At 39.2% G+C, this 22,123-nt stretch overlaps 2 protein-coding genes across 3 annotated transcripts; both read right to left on the reverse strand.

Annotated features, from left to right (window-relative positions):
• Positions 1 to 629: 629 nt before the first annotated feature.
• Positions 630 to 3,916, reverse strand: LOC150029663 (uncharacterized). Its single transcript, XM_090296869.1, has 2 exons — positions 2,936 to 3,916; positions 630 to 1,815 (listed from the first exon to the last, which is right to left on the reverse strand). The coding sequence occupies exons 1-2, from the start codon at positions 3,859 to 3,861 to the stop codon at positions 630 to 632; spliced, it is 2,112 nt and encodes a 703-aa protein (XP_090152995.1). The 5' UTR covers positions 3,862 to 3,916.
• Positions 3,917 to 5,457: 1,541 nt separating this feature from the next.
• LOC137814342 (pleiotropic drug resistance protein 1) lies at positions 5,458 to 20,289 on the reverse strand. Of its 2 annotated transcripts, none has more exons than XR_011081633.2 (24): positions 19,730 to 20,289; positions 19,495 to 19,615; positions 19,301 to 19,389; positions 19,128 to 19,212; positions 18,859 to 19,018; positions 18,675 to 18,751; positions 11,101 to 11,154; positions 10,921 to 11,011; positions 10,513 to 10,814; positions 10,132 to 10,413; positions 9,728 to 10,044; positions 9,487 to 9,647; positions 9,297 to 9,400; positions 9,060 to 9,216; positions 8,909 to 8,980; positions 8,676 to 8,803; positions 8,267 to 8,599; positions 7,664 to 7,954; positions 7,502 to 7,585; positions 7,265 to 7,398; positions 6,879 to 7,106; positions 6,619 to 6,790; positions 5,959 to 6,053; positions 5,458 to 5,876 (listed from the first exon to the last, which is right to left on the reverse strand). XR_011081633.2 is itself a non-coding variant. In XM_068617030.2 (24 exons), the coding sequence occupies exons 1-24, from the start codon at positions 20,032 to 20,034 to the stop codon at positions 5,610 to 5,612; spliced, it is 4,269 nt and encodes a 1,422-aa protein (XP_068473131.1). In that variant the 5' UTR covers positions 20,035 to 20,288; the 3' UTR covers positions 5,458 to 5,609. The 2 variants fall into 2 exon arrangements, 1 of the variants encoding a protein (XP_068473131.1); XM_068617030.2 differs by having other exon boundaries at positions 5,959 to 6,213; positions 19,730 to 20,288.
• Between the last annotated feature and the right edge of the window lie 1,834 nt (positions 20,290 to 22,123).

The following is a 22,123-nucleotide window of genomic DNA, read 5'->3' on the forward strand; positions in this document are numbered from 1 at the left end:
GAATTTCGAAGTTTTGCGGAGCATAGCGGCTATCGGTCTGATCCGTTCGGCGAGGCGGGGTACGAATCTGGACAGTGCTGTCAGTCGGCCAAGCAGCTGTTGAATTTCCTTCAAGTTTTTTGGGCTCCTCATCTCCGTTATGGCCTTGCACTTGTCGGGGTTTGCTTCGATTCCTCTGTGGGTCAGCATAAAGCCGAGGAACTTGCCGCCTTCGACGCCGAACGCGCACTTCTCGGGGTTAAGGCGCATGTTGACCTTTCTTAAAGCGTCGAAGACTTCTTGTAGATCTTTGATGTGTTGGCCGCACGAGTCGGACTTCACCACGATGTCGTCCACGTAGACTTCTACGCTTCGGCCAATCATCCCCTTGAAAATTTTGTCCATGAGCCTCTGGTAGGTAGCTCCGACGTTTTTTAGGCCGAACGGCATCACCTTGTAGAAGTAGTTTGCACCGTCCGTCGTGAAGGCCGTTTTACTTCTATTGCTATGGTGCATGCTGATCTGGTTGTAGCCGGAGTAGTCGTCCAGGAAACTCAATATCTTGTGGCCGGCCGCTCCGTCTACGAGCCGGTCGATGTTAGGGAGGGGATATGAGTCCTTGGGGCACGCCTTGTTGAGGTCCTTGTAGTCTACGCACATCGCCATTTGTCGCTCGGCTTTTTAACCATCACGACGTTGGCTAGCCAAGTGGAGTATCGTGCCTCGGCTATGAAGCCGGCTTTCAAGAGCTTCTCGGCCAAACTTCTGGCTGCCAATCGCTTGTCTTCTCCATGGTTCCTCTTCTTTTGTGCGACCGGTCGGGCTTCTTTGTATACCACGAGGCGATGGGTGATGATGTCCGGGTGGACGCCTGGTACATCGGCCGTCGTCCACGCAAATAGGTCTACGTTCCTCTTGAGGGTTTGGTGAACGAATTCTGCATCGGCGGCGGCCATTGCCGTGCCTATGCTTATATACCGATCCTTCCCATCGAGTTCGGCTTGTCGCAGCTCGTCCTTGGCCTCAAGTCTCGGCTCAATCTCCCTGGGATCCAGGTCTGCCATGGTGATGCCCTTCTTGGGTTGGGGCGAGTGTCGGCGGGGGCTTCTACCACGGCCGGCTATCTTTCGCCTGGGCGAGCGGCTGTTGCTGGGCCCCTGTTGTGTGGGCTCGACCCGCAGGCTCTCGGCGTAACATTCTCGGGCGACCTTTTGATCTACATGTATGGTCAGGATGTCGCCCGAGAAGGAAGGGAACTTCATTGCCAGATGGGGTGTGGAGACGATCGCTCCAAGTCTGTTGAGGGATGACCTGCCGAGGAGGATGTTGTAAGACGTGTTGGCGTTTATGACCAGGTATCTAATTTTGAGGGTTTTGCTAGCCCCTTCCAGGCCGAACGTCGTGTACAACTCTATGTACCCCCTTGTCCCAACGCGCTCCCCTGAGAAGCCGACCACATGGTCGTTGTAGGGCATCATTTCCTCCTCTGGTATTCTCATGGCTTTGAAGGTCTTCCAGTATAGTATGTCGACCGAGCTCCCTTGGTCCACGAGGGTCTTTTTGATCGTGAAGTTATCGATGTCGACCGATATCACCATGGGGTCGTCCTGGGTTGGGTCTATCCCCTTGAAATCTTCATCTGTGAACGTGATTGGTGGCATCCTTGGTCGGACGAAGACAAGATTTACCTGGTGGACGGCGCGGAGGTGCTTCTTGCGTGCGCTGTTAGTACTGCCTCCGCCACCGAAGCCTCCGGCTATGGTGTTAATCACTTCTCGGCCTCTGCGGGTGTCGGTTTGTGGGGGGTCGTCTCTTCGTCCCCGTCGGTCTCCCCGCCTGTCGCCATCTCGTGGGCCTGGGGGGGTTCGGTCTCGTTGATAAGTGTCTAATTTCAGTAATATTTCATATTAAAATATAGGCACTTATGAGGATTTATTGCTAATTTACATATAAAATAATCCCTAATTTATGAATTTATACCTTTTTACATTTTTTATGATCTTTATTTGAATAAGAGTATTTTATTCCCAAATTTGGTGTTAATTGCAGATTTCTAAGGAAGATTGGAGATTTGGATTAAAGATTAATGATTTGAGCTAAAAAGATAAAGATAGAAGGTCCCAGAATGGAAAAGATGCAAAGAAAGATTGGGCCTTTTTTTTATGTTTTATCATTTAGCCCATTAGCGCGACACAATAAACAACCTAACCCTAGAAAACTAGGATAAATAGAGGGCTAGAGGCTCAAACTTAGTGTGCCAGATTGAGAGGAAAACACCATAGAGTGAATTGTAACCCAATTGGGAGAATGGAAGGTGATAGAAGTATGCGTGGCTAATTCTACCCTTTGGGATTAGGAGTAATCTGCTCAAACTCTTATGTATTGAGGTGATATTTTATATATTAATATTCAGTTCTTGATTGATTATTGGTATTGTTGTTTTACTTTTAATTCTCTGTGACAAATTGAGAATCTTAAATCTGACCGGGAGGTATTTTTAGGATTCGGACCTAAACAACAATACTTAACATATTTGAGTGCTAGGAATAGACTTGAAATGTTAATTGCTATTAAACGTCTGAGCTTCGTTCTAAGTTGTTCTTATAAGTATGCGAGGGATCGATAGTTGGGGAACATTCTTAAGGATTTTATATGCGAGGAATCGATATAAATGATTTTTATACGGGCATCAATTTCAATTAAAGAACTTAATATTAACATGCTAATCAAAATACATGAGAGTGAGAGAGATGAAACTTAATCCCAATTTTTCCAATTGAAGCAACTAATTCTTTGTTTGTTTTCTTATTGATCAGTGCCAACATAATCACTTCACACTCTTTTTTATTGTTCTGTTGTTATATTTAGCGAATATTGTACTCAATGATTCACTGTTCTTTGTGGGATCGATATCCGTCCTTAGGGACAATTATTACTTCTGACAAACGCGGTGCACTTGCCGTAAAAAGTCATCACTCGTCTCTTGACCGTTTGCTCCTTGCATGGGGAGCGGCGCGTTTCTCGGGTTCCGCGCACGAAACGCCTGAGGTGTCCGGCTTGGATAAGCTCCTCAATTTTGTCCTTCAGGGCTTGGCACTCCTCGGTAGAATGGCCAGTATTCTTATGGTATCGGCACCGTTTGTTGCGGTCGGCGTTTTCTGGGCTCAAGGCCCTTCGGGGCGGTGGTATTAACTCGGCGCTCAGGGCCTTTTGTAAAATGTTGCTCCTTTCGGCGTTCAAAGGTGTGTATCGGGAGAAACGGGGTCCCCGATTGTCCTTTTTCTGATCCCGACCGGTTCGGGATCTTCCTGACCGCTCTCTATCTTCTTTTTTTTCCCCGCTTGCCTCGGCTCGGGCGTTGTTTCTGAATTCACGAAGTTCCTCCAACTGCATGAACTTGGCCGCTCGACGTCTAAGGTCGTCCAGATTGGTAGCAGGCTGCATGCACAGGCTGTCAAAGAACGGGCCAGGTCTGAGGGCGGTCAGCATGTGGTGCATCGCCACCTCAGGGCTGAGGTTGCGAATGCTCATAGCGGTCTTGCTGAACCGGTCGATGAACGTTCGGAGGGATTCTCCCCTTTCTTGACGAATGCCAACCAGGGCTATGGACGTCAGATGGTGGGGGCGGCTGGTTGCGAACTGTATGTCGAACTTGGCTACCAGCGTTTCGAAGCAGTCTATTGAGTGTGCCGGGAGTATGGTGAACCAGCTCAGAGCGCTGCCCTTCAGTGAGGTTGGAAAGACCCGGCAGAATACTGCGTCGTCTGTGGTGTATAGGCTCATATGGGTCGTGTACGCGTCCACATGCTCATCTGGGTCGGTCGTCCCATCGTAACGGTCCCTGTTAAAGCCTTTCCACTTGTCTGGCAAGGGGGTTTCCATGACACGGTCGGTGAAGGGATGGCGTCGGTCCGGGCCCGCTGGAGCGGTGGTGTTGATGGTCTTGCTGGGGTGGGATTCCCCATCCATTTCCAGGGTGAAATCATTCTTGGTGTCTTTCTCGGCCTGGACGCCGGCCCCGGTGGCGTGGGACCTGCCGGCCTGATTAGTCATGGCGAGGGATGGCACCCCCTCGACCAATCTTTTCATCCGCTTGTTTTCTTCTTGGAGGTTTTTGATCTCCTCTTCATTCTTCTTAGCCGTCTCCTCATGTGCCTTCTTCATCTCTGCTAGCTCCTTCTGAAGGGCAATCATCATTGTTGTTTGGTTTGCTTCAGTCATGCTTGCCATGCTGCGGGTTGATACCATCTACTGCTGTGGTTGTTGCTGGCTCTCCTCGGCCCCACGGTGGGCGCCAATTGTTCTCGAACTAGGTTGGGGACTGGGAGAACTATTGCCTTCGAACGTCACTCGGTCGGTCGTGCTTCGCTTCCTCCTTCGGTCCTTCTTTCTGGATGACTCCTCAGGCGGGTGGTGTACCTGCAGATGGCACTCCAACGCTCAAGTCAGTGGGGTATCGTATTCGGCTGGCTGGAATACTGTAGATAATGACGTACCTTGTTCCTTGGAATGCGTGATATTTATATTACCTTGATGGGCCCTCGCTGTTGGGCCGGATTAGGGGGTTGCTTAGCGATTAGGGTTGGATTAGGCCGTTTCCTAATCATAGGTTAACCTTCGTTAATTGGGTCAACCTTTGACTTGAGCTCTCTGTGTCGGTCGGCCACGTATGACACATAGTCGACCTCGTACCTTGGAGTATGATCTTGACAAATAAGTTGACCGGGTTTAGGGACCGGTCGGTCATCGGTTTGAAAAATATTATTAATTTTTATTTTATTAATTATATTAATATTGATAATTATATTCATAAGTATAATAATAATCATAACATGACAACAAAACTTGATTGGTGTAATGGTTAAAGTTTCTATGGACATTCTTCAAGGGACTTGTAAACATTATCTATAAACGGGTTGGACTCTGAGCTAGATCTCTAATAAGATATCATTTACAAACTAAGTTTTTTTAGAAAGGGAAGAGGTGCCATATAGGTAGATATCATCCTCTTTATTTGTAAACATTATCTATAAACGGGTTGGACTCTGAGCTAGATCTCTAATGAGATACCATTTAGAAACTAAGTTCCCTTAGAAAGGGAAGAGGTGCCTTGGGATCCCTGTATAGTATCCATTTTAATTAATTTAATTCTTTGCTGATAAAAAAAAATTGATTTCTATTTGATGATTTTATTGTAGTGTAAGTTTCTACTTTCTTTTCTTTGTGTTTTGTGTTCTTTTTCAAAAAACAACAAGAAGAAAAAATGGAAAAGATAAGGCAAGGTTACACTGGTGCAATGGAAAAAAACAGAGAAAATTGTTTCAACATGGTTGGTGAGAGATGAATGGCACAACTTAGACCGAAAGAAAGGAAAGATGGATCATAACAACAACTTTACTGTGATATTAATGAAGTTTTTTTTTTCTTTTTCATTTTTGTTAGTATCATTTTAAGAGTGAGTTATCCTCTCTTTCGTCCTTTTCGGAATCAACTGTGATTTCTAGGAAACTATTTAAACTGTTTATGATACACTTAATTGATAAATAAAAAAATTACAGTAGTGAGCTATGAAGATATTTTCTTACAAATGTTACGATGAACATTTCTGTACGAAATACTTGAATGGTTTTCTAGCGCCGCTGGAAATTAAACATTTTCACTGATATAGCAAAGACCAATGCAAAAACTACTGTGAATGCAACCATCACAACTGCAACCACTCCAAGAAAATCATGCTTGAAACCAAAGTAACTTCTCACAAAGCCTTCCACTGTTGTTGTCCCATCACTGGATTCAAGGCTTTGCTTTATATCTCCATACTGTGAAGCCACCAATCCATACAAACTCCAAGAAACTGGATTTGCCCAACTGCACCACCTCCACCATACTGGGATCCTCTGGTAGACCATGCCAAAAAGGAATATGTTTAGAGAGTATGAATCTACTGAGCACTAAATATGAAAGGAAGACGAAACTTACTGGCCGTGGGACTATGAATCCTGAGAAGATATTCCACATTGCATAAAATCCTGAAGAAACTGTATTGGCGATGGGTAGGTTAGGGGTCACTGCCACTGCCATCATTCCATAGTAGGTGAAGTACAGGAAGGTAAAGTACATGAAGAATAGGCACCACAAAAATTTAGGCACAGTCCACTCATAACCAACCATTGCATAAATTATAATGCTATAGACTACAGCTTGTACAAGTACATATGGGAGCTCAATCAGAACCTGCAACAGCAATATAGATTAGAAAGAAGGAATGCAGAGGTAAATTATTCACTCTTAATGAAGTAAATAGAAGTAATAATTTCAAATCCTGATGATAATCACCTTAATTACTAAGACAGACAAGTTATCAATTAGCTTTGGATTTGACTCCTCTTAAGGAGTTACTTTCTTTAGAGTTTAGAGATTAACTAATCTTGGTTGTTGACGAAAAACTTAATGAATAAATTAATAACACATTCATGATTTTTATGCATGTATACATAATATTAACAGTTGGCTTTTCATCAGTGATTGAGATCTACATATTTTTCCTTCATTTTCTATATCAAGTGTTGTGAAGATTATGATTTAGGATCAAATAACACTCAAATAAAAGACATGTATTTAGAGAGTGGAATTGCTTACCTGGGCAAAAGCATATGGAAAAGCTGAATACATTCCAGCTGCTCTCTCCCTGTAAAAGACTGTCCGTTCAACAGTAACTACTGGCTGCACTGCACTAGAATTCTTCATACTAAGCAGGAGAACAGCAATATACATGGAGCCCGTGACATTGAAAAGATCTTGTTGCTTTTCACTGCAATAATTGATGGGGAAGTTTTATGTTTGATGAAATAGTCGCAACAAAACAAATGAGAATGTCAAAGTTTTTTGTTTGATCTTACATTTTGGAGCCAAGGTTCCAAAACATGCTTCCAAGAAAAACAGCTACGGTAGTGGAGAATAGAAATCTTAGAGCAGTGTATTGAGAATTGCGCCAATAAGACCAATGTTGTTTCCATAAGCAAGCCATGCATTGGGTGAAAAATGAAGTTGAGTACTGTGAAGGAAAATAAAGGTCTTTCGAACCAGAAGATGGAGTACTCAATTCTTTAACAAGTGCTTTAGTTCTTCTGAGGGAAATAACAAAGACCATATATCAGCAACCATTTTACTTCTGAACTGAAAATAATTCTAATAACAAACATAACATTATAGCACTTTTAGACCTTTTAAGTGCCTCTATCTGTTCGAGTCTGTAGTTATTATTACACTATACAACTGGAAATACCTGTATAACTCTGAATTTTTATACACCTCAGCAAAATCAATCCCCAATTCCATTTCTTTTGCTGAACTTGTGACTTCCAATATCCATGTTGCTGGATTATAGCCATCTTTAATCTTACCGATACCTTGGATTTCCTACAGAATAAAAGTGTGCATGAGTGAAACTTTAGCATGAAGATTGATTTGAAGCAAAACATGAGTTCAGAATTCCTAATTTTCATAGCATTTATATTTTCACCTCAAAGTAACTAATTAAATTGGAAGAACGACGTCCAAGTGGCCCCGCATATATCTCTTGTCCCCCTTGCTTCATTAGAAAAATCTGCATTTTGTCGTGACAAAAGGGTTAGAAACTTGGTACGGAAAGCAGAATAAAGTTGCTGTACTGATTTTGTTTCACCTCATCAAATGATTCAAATATGTCTATGCTAGGCTGATGGATGGTACAAACAACTGTTCTTCCAGTGTCTACCGTGTTCCTAACCGTTCTCATGACAATAGCAGCTGCTCTTGCATCTAGCCCAGAAGTTGGCTCATCCATGAATATTATGGAAGGATTTGCTACAAGTTCAACTGCAATTGTCAACCTTTTACGTTGCTCTATTGAGAGACCATTAACACCTGGCAACCCTACTAATGCATGCCTTAGTGGTTTCAGTTCCACAAGTTCCATGACTTCCTCAATGAACATCTGCAACCATTAATCAGCGTCAAACATCGAGGTATTTTTTTTGGTTTAAACACTTATAATTTTGTTTCCTTTGTTATTTAGGACTTAATAATTCCAATCATGAATGGTAATAGATTCTAATTTTGGTTTTGGCGGTTACAAATTACTGTGAAAATTTGCTTGCAAACTCTAAGCCACATTAGACAAGAATGCAGAATTACTGAAATGGTTACTTCATGGCAACCTCAAGTTTTCAAACTAGTTGGCAGCCTTTGTTAAACTACAATGAATTAGCATGAATGACTGTCAAAGACATAAAATTTAGATACCAACCTTTCTGGTTTCAGCATTGATGTCTGGGGACAATCTGAGCCATGCTGAATAAAGCAAGGATTCATACACAGTAACATGAGGAGAGTGGATGTCGTTTTGCTCACAGTATCCTGAAATTCTTGCAAATGTTTCTTGCTTTTTCTGATACCCAGAGATTGTGATATTCCCTACAACATATCCTGCGGTTTTTCTACCAGCAAGTACATCCATCAGAGTTGTTTTGCCTGCTCCGGTGACACCCATTAGAGCAGTGAGAACACCTGGCCTGAAGGATCCACTCACACCCTTCAAAAGAACCAAATTATTCTCAACAAGTCCTTGGTTCCTCATTTCCTGCAAGTATTTGATAATTTTTAATTCACAATATATGCATGTTTTTTCGAATGGTTTAATTTTGTTTCTACATTACCTGTGGCATGTCCACAGCATATGTTACGTCATCAAAGGTGATAGAATGTGGTTCAAAAGGAAGAACCATTCCTCTATAGCCAGACGGAAAAGCATGAGAAGATGTATTTCCACATATACTTTGTCTCACTATGAAGTAGTTCCAGCGTTATCAATTAAATGTAATGTGAATTGGTAATGAACTATTAGCAATATAGAGTTGACTATGTTATCTGTTGTTAAGAGAAGAAGTACCTTTATTACTACCACCATTTTTCTCATTGTTTTCAGGTTCTTCGGATATAAAAGCATGTCGCTTCCCAGGTGCTGCAAAATCAATTTTATCAAATTAATAGGTAGATTTACCTCATATGGTTTATTAAATATTTAAGCTGAAGACCCTCACTACTCAAATACATAAGAGCAAGGATGTAGCCAAAGTTGAAAAGTAATGTATATCCAATCAAAACCACAACGCCTATCCAAAACCAATATGATTGGATGAAGAATCCCCGTGATTTTAAAACTTCGACTCCAAGAGGCTCCGAAGAGTTAGTTAGAACCTATAATAAAAGATTATGTTCAGATATCATATTATTTATATAATAAAGAAGACATACAGGTATATATTATTTAAACTTACATGTCTCCATCTCTCCGCAAGGAACTCGTTATTTACCATAGCATTCTGTCCATACATCATAGGTGATGTCCAGAAGCTCCATAACCACCACTTTTTTATGTTGCCTGCAACCATAAAGAAGACAAAGGTGCATTGTTAGTGTAGAACATAATGGAAAGCATGGGGTTGGTCTATTTTGTATCTATGGTACCTTTTGATAGAATAAAACCACTCGTAGGAAAAAGGAAGGTCACTGTAAATGACCCAAGTGCTAAAGCTGCATTCAATTCCCTCCCTACTCCTGCAAGAAATCGGAATAATGCGGAAGCCATCTGGTTCACCACTAAAAGAACTAGGTATTGTCTAAAAAATCTGCATTAAGATAGAAAATGAGACTAGAAAGATCAACGAGCATGGTTGTTGAGTATGTGTCAACACAAAGTTGTTTTTACCTTCCAATATTTGTGTCAAATCCAATGACATAGTAGGTTGGGAATAGCCAAACGGCAACTTCTACAAAAGTCATAGGGATTTTTAGGATCCATGCAGGCAGAGCATATGCCCATGAAGGAAAAAACAGATTATCCCTTTGCTTGTAGAAAACAGGAAGTTTTAAAACAACCATGGGAATTTCAGCAAGTCCATTGAACATAATCACAATAAAGCCAAAGAACAATGCACCGACATATATCCCGCCATCAATCACTGAGTCTCTGCGCATCTCAGTCCGGAGGAAGATGGTCATGGTAATAAATGCCATTACAGCAACCTAAATGGAGGGAGAAGCTATGAGTAAAACAATAATAGCATTAGATGACACGACAATATAATGAACCGTTCTATTTTCCAATCCTACTTGGCTCAGCCTGAAGGTGTGAACAAATGAATTGCGCTTCATAAGTAAATATTCTCTAGATAAGCAAGCTTTTAACAGTTCCCATTTCCCCACTCCAAACTTTTTGGTTGTCAAAGCAGCTGGGTGACTCTTAGACTTGTCAAATTCACTATCAAGTTCTTCACGAAGGCTTCTCCCAACATGAAATGACTTTAGTGCCTCGGAGAATTCTTTCGCTCTGACAAATCTATAAGGTTGATCTTCGTGTGCCCAGTACTGTTCCTGGTCTTTCCTTGATGTTACCTATAGCATATTAATCAATGGTCACAACTAAATTTATAAAACTCTCTTATACCGGTGCAGACAGATTACATTGTTGAGACAATACTCAAGGACACTTACTTCTTGCAAAAAGTCTGCCACACCTTTCCTCTCGGGACATTGAAAACCCATTGATTCGAAAAATTGAAGCACATATTCGCGGGGACCCTGGTACACTATATGACTATCTGAGAGTAGAATAATGTCATCAAAAAGATTGTAAGTCTCGGGCGCTGGCTGCAGGAGTGAGATGACTGTGGTTCCTTTGAGAATGTGAACAAAATGCTTGAGTGAATTCACAATTTGGAAGGTTGTTGAGCTATCCAAACCAGTAGATATTTCATCCATGAATAGATCTTTAGCTGGTCCAACCAGCATCTCTCCTGCATTAATAAGTTTATAATGATTAAACTTCTCACATACATTCATTTAATTGAGTGATGTAAAGTTGTAGACTTCGTGATTGAAAGAAAAGAAGTTTTGGTTTACCTGCTGTAAGGCGTTTCTTTTGTCCACCAGAGATCCCTCTTAACATTGTATTTCCTACAACTGTATCAGCACATGTCTCCAGTCCTAAAATCTGCAAATACAAATTAGACATTAAAATAAAATATTGTAATGAGTGGATCACGATGATTGGAGAAGCTTTAGAAAGAATAGATTTTATACCCTTAGGACGTAATCTGTTATCAAATTTTCTTTCTGGCCTTCCGTTGCTACAGCCTGAGTATTAAGAGTCAAAAGGACAACCAGTTAATATCTGTAAGATTTGAATGGGAGATTCCTTTAGAAAATGAACTTGGTATAGTTATATCTAGTGCTTTTGTAAAAAGGGATAGAAAGGATGCCCGGGTGTGGAAAAGCGATGAATCGGAAGTTTTACGGTGAGGTCTGCATATGAATGCCTAGTTAAAGCTGATAGGAGCCCACAGATTGATGCTTTCAAGTATCTATGGAAGACTAAAACGTTCCCTAATGTGGTGATCACAGCATGGAGGGTGATGTTGGGTAGAGTACCCACTAGAGAGTGTTTGAGGAAAAGAGGGGTGATGCTGGACTCTATGGTATGCGCTATGTGTCAGTCCGAGGAAGAGTCGTGTCAACACCTCTTCCTGGACTGTAAACATGCCCAGAGTGTGTGGGCCTTGTGTTATAGATGGATTGGAATTTTTTCTGTCCAACACAATGACTGCTTAACCCACTTTGAGAGTTTCCACTTGATCCAAAGCAGTAATAAACAAAACCTGGTGTGGAAAGGGGTGTGGGCAAATATAGTCTGGTGTATATGGGAGCATAGGAACTCAGTTGTGTTCAACCAAGGTGTGGTAGATGCGGAAGAGGTGTTCCAGAACGCACAGCTTAAGTCGTGGTTATGGACGAAGCATAAAGCGCATAATGTTAATTACTGTTTTGCATATTGGGTTTTGAATCCAATGGTATGTATTACTAGTTTTAAATAAAAGGGTTGGTGTGCTGGTGCTGGGTGGGTTTCTGTTGTTATGTGGACTGGCTGCACGGGTGTTGGGTGGTTCTATGGGTGGGAGGTCATAGGTGGTGCAGTAGCTGGTGGGGTGGTTAAGTGTGATGGAGTGTAAAGGGTCTGTGTACCAACGGGGAGCAGGACTAAGGGGTCATTTGGGGTTCAGAATAGATGATCCCACGTTGTTGTCTTGGTCCAGGTAATTTTTGGAAGAAGAGGATGGAAAGTCAATCTCAAATTCTATCTTTAGGTAGTAAGTGATCTCCTTTCTATTGAGGAGTGCATCGGTGTTGTCCCTGGAGGAGCTGGCATGATCTTAGTACAAAGATTCAGGTACGAAAGCAATAAGTACAGATTGTGAGAGTTGAGAAATGTATTGAGGAAAGGTCCTTGTTATCAACACAATTCTCTATATCTGGGTCTGGTAGGCTGCGTTGTAATATATATGTTGAGTGGAGGCAGAGAGTGGTGAGTGGAATATGAGTCAAAAGAAGTAAAGATGATGAAAAGGAATCCTGAGTTTTGGAGGTCATCAAAAGAAGAGTGGCACCATAGATGACATGTGTTGTTGGGTTATTAACATGCTACTCATGGGTGGAATACCTGATAGCTCTGTAATTACAACTCTGTACTTAAATGAGGGATGTATGACTGGTGTTGTTATGCCCCACGAACGAGAGGTTGCTATGGCTGGAAGGTAAGAGAGAGCGGGTAGATAATGTGGACTTTGGATTGTATCAAGGCGAAGTTGAGGAGAAGGGCTTAGTAGTATGGAGAATCACAGTAGCTAAAATATCGTGGGAGTAGGTTCTGTTTGACGTGGACCGTGGTTTGAGGTAAGGTGAAGTGGAGTAGAAGGGGTAGACAGATGGAGGCTCCCAACATATCAACTTTGATGGTAATATGGAGCGGAGAGTAGATCTTTGCTGGGATATACGAAATCCTAGAGTTTCTTTGACGGGTCTTGCAAAGGAGTATCTTAGGAGTTGCTAATGTCAAACTGGAAAGTGCAGCTTGGACCAGTCTTGGGTGCAGGTTTTATGAGTCTCTTGCAGGTGCAGGTATAGGGGTGTCTCAGGGGCAAAATATAATTTAGATGGAATGTTGGGCTGATTCTTTGGAAGGTTCTGAGGCAACCATGGATCACAAATGTCAAGCTTATCCTGCCTAAATGAGTGTTATCAGGTGGTGGATGGTATGGAGGTAGGACTGATATAGGTGAAGCATAGGAGAGGTGATTGTGAAGTCTAGATGTCGGTAACAACCTTCTTGATGCAGCCATAATACCAACAGGTTATGCTGCTAGAATCTTGGATTGTGGGTGGTGAACTACTTTTATTTCATCCAGGTGTGGGGCAATCAGAATGTGACATACCGCTGGTTGTGGCCATGTTTTAGTTAATTGGCACTATATTGGAAAGTGCTCTTTTGCTTTTAATTTTGCTTCTACTAGCTTTTTTGGTTTGATTGTTTAGTAGATTCTGGGTGCTCTGAATGTGTTAGTTGAACTCAATTCATCCCGTTTAGGAGCACCTATCTGATGTATACGGGTTGGGACACCCCTGAAGTGTCCCATTTTACATTTATTCCTTCTTTGCTGATAAAAAAAAAGTTAATATCTGTATGGAAAAAAAGAAACTGATGATTCACCTATAACTAGTTGAGATGGCAACTTTTAGAGTTGGTGCCCTAATTTTTTTTGAGAACTTTTTTAGTATGCTCTTGTGCTAGGATCTTTATATGCAATAATATATTCAATTTTCAATATAATGAATTGTTTGTCCTCTGCCCGTGTTTTATTTCCTGTGAAGAGTTTTCTAAGTTAAATCTGTGATTATTCTTTCTACTTTCTTTATCTTCACATTATTTTTATTTAGTTACTTCTTTGTTTTGCTTTTCGTATATCTAATTTATCACTTATGTTTTTTTCAATAGTGTTGAATAAACTTTAAATGTTAGTTTGTGGGTTTTAAAATTAGATGTTATTAGAAAATAAAAGAATGGGAGTTTTGATATAAGAAAGGTCAAAAGTTGTGAGTGAGATTTTATTATGTTGTTAGTGGGGTTTTAAGGTCATAATGAAGATTTTTCTATAAGAGCTTCCTAAAGCCTATAAATAGGATGTCGTTGTAAGATATACCACAGAAAGAAAACAATACAAGAAGAAGAGTGTTTCTTTAGAGAAAATCCAAGTGAGTGGTTGTCTGTTTTTTTAATTTGGTATCAAAGCCAATGACAAATGTGACGGTCAAATATCGCTACCACGATTAACGAAGGTGACCAGATATGATAACTGGAGCATTCAAATGAAAGCTCTTCTCGGTTCTCAAGATGCATGGGAGGTGGTCGAAGAAGGTTTCGAAGAACCAACAGATACCACGAATTATACGGCGGCTCAAACCAAGATGTTGAAAGAGACGCGATCAAAGGATAAGGCGACATTTTACACGTTGTTTTGAGCCGTATGAGTCGGAAAGTGTATCTAATTGCATCACGCGTGTGCAAACTGTGGTGAATCAACTCAACCGAAATAGTGAAACGTTGACCGATGCACGAGTTATGGAGAAGATTTTGGAAATATTAACCGACAATTTTGAGAGTATTGTGTGCGCAATAGAAGAGTCAAAGGACCTAATGACGCTCACAATTGACGAGCTTGTCGGTTCTCTCGAGGCACACGAGCAACGAAAGAAGAAGAAGGAGGAGGAAACGCTCGAGAAAGCACTTCAAACCAAGGCGTCGATAAAAGACGAAAAGGTACTCTGTCATCAAAATTCTCAAAGTAGAGGGCGTGGCCATGGAAATCGTGAAAATGGTCGCGATGGTAAAGGAAATAGTCATGAAGGGTACTATAAGGAGAAAGAACAGTCGAGCCAACCAAATTGGCGTGGAAGAGGACGTGGTCGAGGAAGAGGCGGTCGATCAAATTACTCCAACATCAAGTGCTACAAATGTTACAAATATGGTCACTATGCAAAGGATTGCAACTCCGACAAATGTTATAATTGTGGTAAAGTGGGGCATTTTGCAAAAGACTATCGATACGATATAAAGATACAAGAGACAACGAACTTAGCCTTGGAAGACGAAATGAATGAAGGTATTCCCTTGATGGCTCAAAATGAAGTCAGCGTTAACAATGACACTCTGTGGTACCTCGACTCGGAAGCAAGCAACCATATGTGTGGTCACGAGTACCTATTCAAAGAGATGCAAAAGATTGAAGATGGTCATGTGTCATTTGGAGATGCATCAAAGTGAGGTCAAGGCCGAGGTACGGTTTGCTACTTACAAAAAGATAGCTTAATTGGGTCACTCCAAGATGTTTATTACGTACCAGACCTCAAGACCAACATTTTGAGTATGGGGCAACTCACGGAGAAAGGTTACTCAATATTTTTAAAAGATCGGCTACTACACTTGAAGAACAAGCAAGGGCGTTTGGTTGCTTGAATCGATATGGCAAGAAATCGAATGTACAAGCTGAATTTGAGAAGCATACGAGAAAAATGTTTGCAAGTCAACATAGAAGATAAGGCATCGTTGTGGCATCTCCATTTTGGTCACCTACATCATGGTGGCCTAAAAGAGTTAGCGAAGAAGAATATGGTGCACGGGCTACCCACATGGTATGAGGGAAAATTTTGTGAAGAATGTGTGCTCAACAAGCATGTGAGAACCTCATTTCCAAAGAAGGCTGAGTATTGGACTAAGCAACCTCTCGAATTGATTCATACTGATATATATGGACCAATTACTCTAGAATCCTTCAGCGGTAAAAGGTATTTCATTGCCTTTATCGATGATTTCCCACAAAAAACTTGGGTTTATTTTTTGAAAGAAAAATTTGAGGCATTCGATGTGTTCAAAAAGTTCAAAGTGATGGTCGAGAAGGCAAATGATAGATAGATAAAAGTTGTACGATCCGATAGAGATGGCAAGTATACTTCGACGACTTTCATGGAGTATTGCAAGGAGCAAGGCATAAGGCAATTTCTAATCGCGTCGTACACTCCTCAACAAAATGGTGTGGTGAGAGGAAGAACCGGACCATTCTCGACATGGTTCGATCAATACTTAAGAGCAAAAAGATGCCAAAGGAATTTTGGGCAGAAGCTATGCAATGCGCCATCTATGTGCAAAACTGATGTCCACATGTGAAGTTAGATGATCAAACACCTCAAGAAGCATGGAGCGGACAAAAGCCGACAATTTCTCATCTCAAAGTGTTTGGTACTGTGGCTTATGCACACATACCAAATCAACAAAGATTGAAGCTCGAAGACTAAAGCAAAAGGTATATTTTTATTGGGTATGATGAGAAGACAAAAGGATACAAGCTCATTGACCCGATAAGCAAGAAGGTGATGGTGAGTCATGACGTGCGAATAAATGAAGCAAGCAAGTGGGATTGGAACAATTCTTCAGAGGTTATGATTGAAGTTGGAGAATCATTCGTCGTTGCACCGACAAATAAAAATTCCAAAACTACCGATGATGAAGATGAACCACACGACAACCTAAAATGCGAAGTTTGCAAGATTTGTATGATTCGACAAATGAGGTACACCTTGTATGTCTTTTGGCAGATGCAGAAAACATCAGCTTTGAAGAGGCGGTGCGAGACAAAAAGTGGCAAACTGCCATGGATGAGGAGATTAAAGTGATTGACCGCAACAACACATGGGAGTTAACAAAATTTCCAGAGGGAAGTCAGCCCATTGGTGTGAAGTGGGTATTCAAGAAAAAGATGAATGCTCAAGGCGAGATAGAGAGGTACAAGGTGCGACTTGTTGTGAATGGATACATATAAAAGGAGAGAATCGACTACGATGAGGTGTTTGCTCCCGTTGTAAGAACGGAGACTATTTGATTGCTCATTTCCCAAGAAGCTCAATTTAAATGACCGATATTTTAAAAGGATGTCAAGTCGTCATTCTTGAATGGTGTGCTTGGAGAAGAAGCCTACATCGAACAACCACCCGAGTACATGAAAATCGGAGAAGAGAAGAAGGTGCTAAAATTGAAGAAGGAACTTTACGGGTTAAAGTAAGCACCGTGGGCATTGAATACTCGTATCTATACATACTTCAAAGAGAACGGGTTCAAGCAATGTCCTTACAAGCATGCTCTTTACGCAAAGAACAGTGGAGGTAACATGATATTTGTTGCTCTTTATGTTGATGATCTTATTTTTATGGGTAACAATAATGAGATGATAGAAGAGTTTAAGGGCACAATGAGACGAGAATTTGAGATGACAGATTTGGGATTGATGAAGTTTTTCCTTGGTTTGGAGGTTAGACAAGAAAAGATGAGTACTTTTGTATCACAAGAGACATATGCAAAAGAGATTTTGAAGAAGTACAAGATGGAAAATTGCAACCCAATATCAATACCAATGAAACCAGGTGCAAAACTCTCAAAGTTCGATGGAGGAGAATGTGTCGATGCAAGTAGATACCGGAGTTTGGTAGGAAGCCTTCGTTATCTCACATGCACGAGGTTGGATCTTTCATTAAGTGTCGGCATCATAAGTCGATTCATGGAGGAACCGATTTACTCACATTGGAAGGCGTTGAAGCGAGTTCTACGGTACATCCATGGTACTGTATCACTCGGATTGTTCTACTCAAAAGCAGAAGATTACAAGTTGGTGGGTTACTCTAAGAGCGATTGGTATGGAGACATAGATGATCGAAAAAGTACATCGGGATATGTATTCTTTATGGGCAACACAACATTTTCTTGGCTTTCAAAGAAGCAACCGATCGTGACGTTATCGACGGGTGAAGCTGAATATGTGACAGCATCTTGGTGTGTATGTCATGTGATATGGCTTAGAAACTTGTTGAGCAAGATGGGGCTAAAGCAACTAGATGCAACCGTGATTCAAGTTGACAACAAATCAGCAATTGAGTTGGCAAAGAACCCAGTGAACCATAAAATAAGCAAATACATTGATGTACGTTTTCACTTTATTTGTGATCATGTGAAGAAAGGAAGTGTGGAATTGGTGCATGTGGCAAGTCAGGATGAAGTTGCGGATATCTTCACAAAACCGCTACCGAAAGTACTTTTCGACAAATACAAGAAGAGGATTGGCATGATGGATGGTAGAAACATTTAAGTTTATGGGGGAGTTTTGTTGAATAAACTTTAAATGTTAGTTTATGGATTTTAAAATTAGAAGTTACTAGAAAATAAAAGAATGGGAGTTTTGATAGATGAAAAGTCAAAAGTTGTGAGTGAAATTTTATTATGTTGTTAGTGGGGCTTTAAGGCCATAATGAAGATTTTTCTAGAAAAGATTCCTAAACCTTAGGACTCTATCAGTTGTAAGATATACCACAAAAGAAATACAAGAAGTGTTTCTTTAGAGAGTTTGTTTTTATTTTTTCAATATGGTGAATTGTTTGTCCTCTTCCCGTATTTTATTTCCAGCGAAGAGTTTTCTAAGTTAAATCTGAGATTATTCTTTTCTACTTTCTTTATCTTCACATTATTTCTATTTCTTCTAATTTGTCACTTATGTTTTCTTCAAAAGAACCCTTCTGGAAGAAAAATTTTGCAATTAATAGCAAGAAGTTGAAGAGGAGAGGAATGTCCAAAATTGAACAGGGCATTATAGTAACATTGCTAAGCTGTCATACTTCTGTCTTTGGCTTGAATGGCTATCAGTAAACAACAATATAAAAAAGGCTTAGGGATGAAAGTCAAATGGGAAAAACACATTCCTTACAAGTGATGTACTCTTTGTTACCTTCATGTAGACATCAATATCTGGATCAGGCATGATATTTGCCTCTTTTTCTCTTCTCGACAATTCTGCAAGCAAATCTGCATAAAGCCAAAATGTATACACATAATCAAAACACGTATAATGTTAGCATGTGTTTTGAACATTGAACATGAACAAAAAATAATTATTCATGCTGCAGATTAACCATAACGAGGTCCAACTCCTTGCACTCTTGCTGAGAAGGCCAAGGTTTCTCTGACCGTCAACTCTGCAATATGAAGATCATTTTGATTGACATACGCTGCTGTTCTTTGGGGTACAAACTCATCCATCGCATGACCATTATAAGTCACCTTTCCAGAAAACTGATCAGGAAACCACACTAAATCACCTAGAGATCCAAGATTAAAAAAAATAGAGAAAAAACAAGAAATATTTTTCGAAAAAAAAAATTATTTTCTTTGATGCCCCAACCTTTAACTTTGGATCAAGTCTTGCTGCCAAGGCCAACAATAGTGTGGTTTTTCCAGAACTTGGAGGGCCCAAAAGTAATGTCATTCTGAACAGTAGGAAATGGAAACATTATATTGGTTCCGAAGGTGCTGGTTAATTACCACTTTATATATATAGAACACCACTTTCATTACCTGCCAGGCTTTATTATTCCACTGACATCCTGGAGAATATGTATATGTTGTTTTCTACTTTGTAGAATATGAAGAGAGTTCAACATACCCTTTTAACGAAAATAAGTGAAACCAAATATTCAACATGTTAGAACTCCTTCTGTAAGGTCAAGGTGCATGTTCTACTAAATATGAAAGCTGGTACCAATACTCACCTCCACAATATTCACCATGAAGTTAGCGAAGGTAGGCAAAGCTCTAGTTCCTACACTAGCTTCTGCTTCCACATTCAAGTCCTCAAACCGAACCTCTATTGTCGGAAGATCAATTCCAACTCTGATATCATCCAATCCAAGGAAGCAAAATAGGAGGAGGAGAAGCCACCATGAGTGCATTTCTATCAAACACAACTTCATTAGAATCAGGAACAAAAGAGAATGGGAGTCTTACCTATCAATTCGTTCCCTTAGCTTGAGCAAAAACTTCTCATTGTCCTCTTCAGCAGTTCTGATCAGTCTTTCAAGTAAAACTCTTCTTTCTTGCAACCCAAGTTTGTGCACATCAATCTCATTCACTTCCCCTTCGGATGAAGTGAACAAAGCTTTCCTCATACGCGAAACGGTGGGAAGTTTCTGAATGGCAGCCCATTTGAGAGCCTCTTCATCATCCTCTTTGTGCAATGAGTTTGAGAAGATATCTGCATTGTCCCTCGAAATGGATGAACTACCATTTCTGAAACTATCCCCACCCTCCATTCAACCGGACCCAATAACAAAACAAATAGAACTTTTAACCCTACTGCAGCCACCGCTAGAACCTAGTAACTATTTTCCAGAAACAAAAGCATTTTCAGTTTGTTTTGCCGATGTTTTCATGTGGTTGAAAAGATCCAATTATTTTCCCTGAATATGGGACACAAGATATATATGGAAATTGAGGAAGGAATTAAGAACATGCAGTTTTAGCAGAGTTAAATATGGTGGGAGGGTTTTTGAAGTGGCAACATATGCATATCTGCGCACATATTTGTAGCCACCACCTTTACGTGGTGAAGATGCAACAGTATTTTATTACTTCGCCCGAGCCAAATCTATGTATACTTAATAAACATAATTAGAAACTTTTGCCATGTGTCATCACCACAGTTTTTAAATAAATAAATTAAAATAATTATTTACTAAAAGAAGAAACCTAAAACGTGGCACACAAAGAAGACTATTTCGTGAATGATTGATTGTCTGCAAGACACGTGTACAAATGCATAAAGTGCTTTGAAGAAAGTGTTTTGAATACATCTGGCGCACTCAGAGACAATTGGCAAAGTCAGAAGGGGATTAACGTTTTCCTTTTTCTCTCAAGAAACCCTCAAGGTGTTCTGAACAAAGGAATTAGGGTTTCATATTGATGTTGATCTCTTTAAATTTTTTGCTGCTGTTATGTGCAATATTTTTCACTAAAAAAAATAGTATTATTTATGAATTTGTATCTAAATTTAACATTATTTACATATATTATCTTAATTCTCAATTTACTTGACTTTAATAAAAATATCCAACATAAGAATTAAATTAAATATTGATGCTAAATGTAAGAATGAAAAAACATTATCTATATATATTATTTTAATTCCGAATTTACTTGACACGTGCGACTTAATAAAAATATCCGACATAAAGACTAAATTAAATATTGATGCTAAAGGTAGGAATGAAAAAGGTAATTATATATATTATTTATGTTTATACATGGTTTATACTAGTTTTATAATGTTTAGTTTTTTATTTATTTTTTATATTTATTTCTTATATATTAATATTTTCTTTGTTATTTATTTATTTATTTTCTTCTTTACATATTATATATATTTAATTATATAAATTATAGTTTTATACAAAATAGTAAAAAAAAACATGTCTAATAAATCAACAAAACTTAGGAAGGGATGAAAACAAAATTATATGTTAAGGGACTTAAAAGGAGACAATAAAATTGTTTTTTTAAGTAGAAGCTAACCTACCAAATAATGAAATTCGAGTTATTCGTCTGGATAAAAAAAAATTTACATAAATTACTTTTTTTTTTATACTTGAACGATTTATTTATTTATGTATATATTATACTATGTTTTTATTAATTTTAATATGTTTAGTTTTTTTATTTATTCGTATATGTGATGTTTATTTCTTAAATATTAATATTTATTTTGTCATTTTTTATTTATTTCTTATTTACATTTATATATATCATTACAAGAAAATTATTAAATAGTAATCAAATTTATAGACAAAAAATAATTAGTCACTATATTGACTAAATTAGATATTAATTTAGAGACTAACAAAATATTGATACCTAATGTGGTTTCTATTATTAATAAAATAATTCAAAATAATTTTTAAATTGGTATCTAAATTAACTATCAAATTTTTTCTACTAGTATTTTAAATTCTAAATTAGTCTCTAAAAGATTAATAGTGACTAACATAATCCTCGCTCATTCTTATTCAGTTTCCGAATTCAACCCATAATTTATTTCATTTAATTAAGTATTAAATAAAATTATTATTTAATGCTAGTTTAAATGCTAGTTTAATGCTAGTTTAATCCACGCTCATTCTTATTCAGTTTCCGAATTCAACCCATAATTTATTTCATTTAATTAAGTATTAAATAAAATTATTAATGCACGTTATCTCTATAAATTCAATATTTACTATATATTTATAACAATATAAGATGGAGATTCGTGAATATCCTACACGTCATATTCCTATCTTACTGTTAATTATATTTTGTATGCAACACAACAATAATGAAAAAGAAAAAAGAATATTAGATATATAA

Source organism: Phaseolus vulgaris, chromosome 1 (genome assembly GCF_051622355.1).
Source record: "Phaseolus vulgaris cultivar YP4 chromosome 1, ASM5162235v1, whole genome shotgun sequence".
Lineage (NCBI taxonomy): Eukaryota > Viridiplantae > Streptophyta > Magnoliopsida > Fabales > Fabaceae > Phaseolus > Phaseolus vulgaris.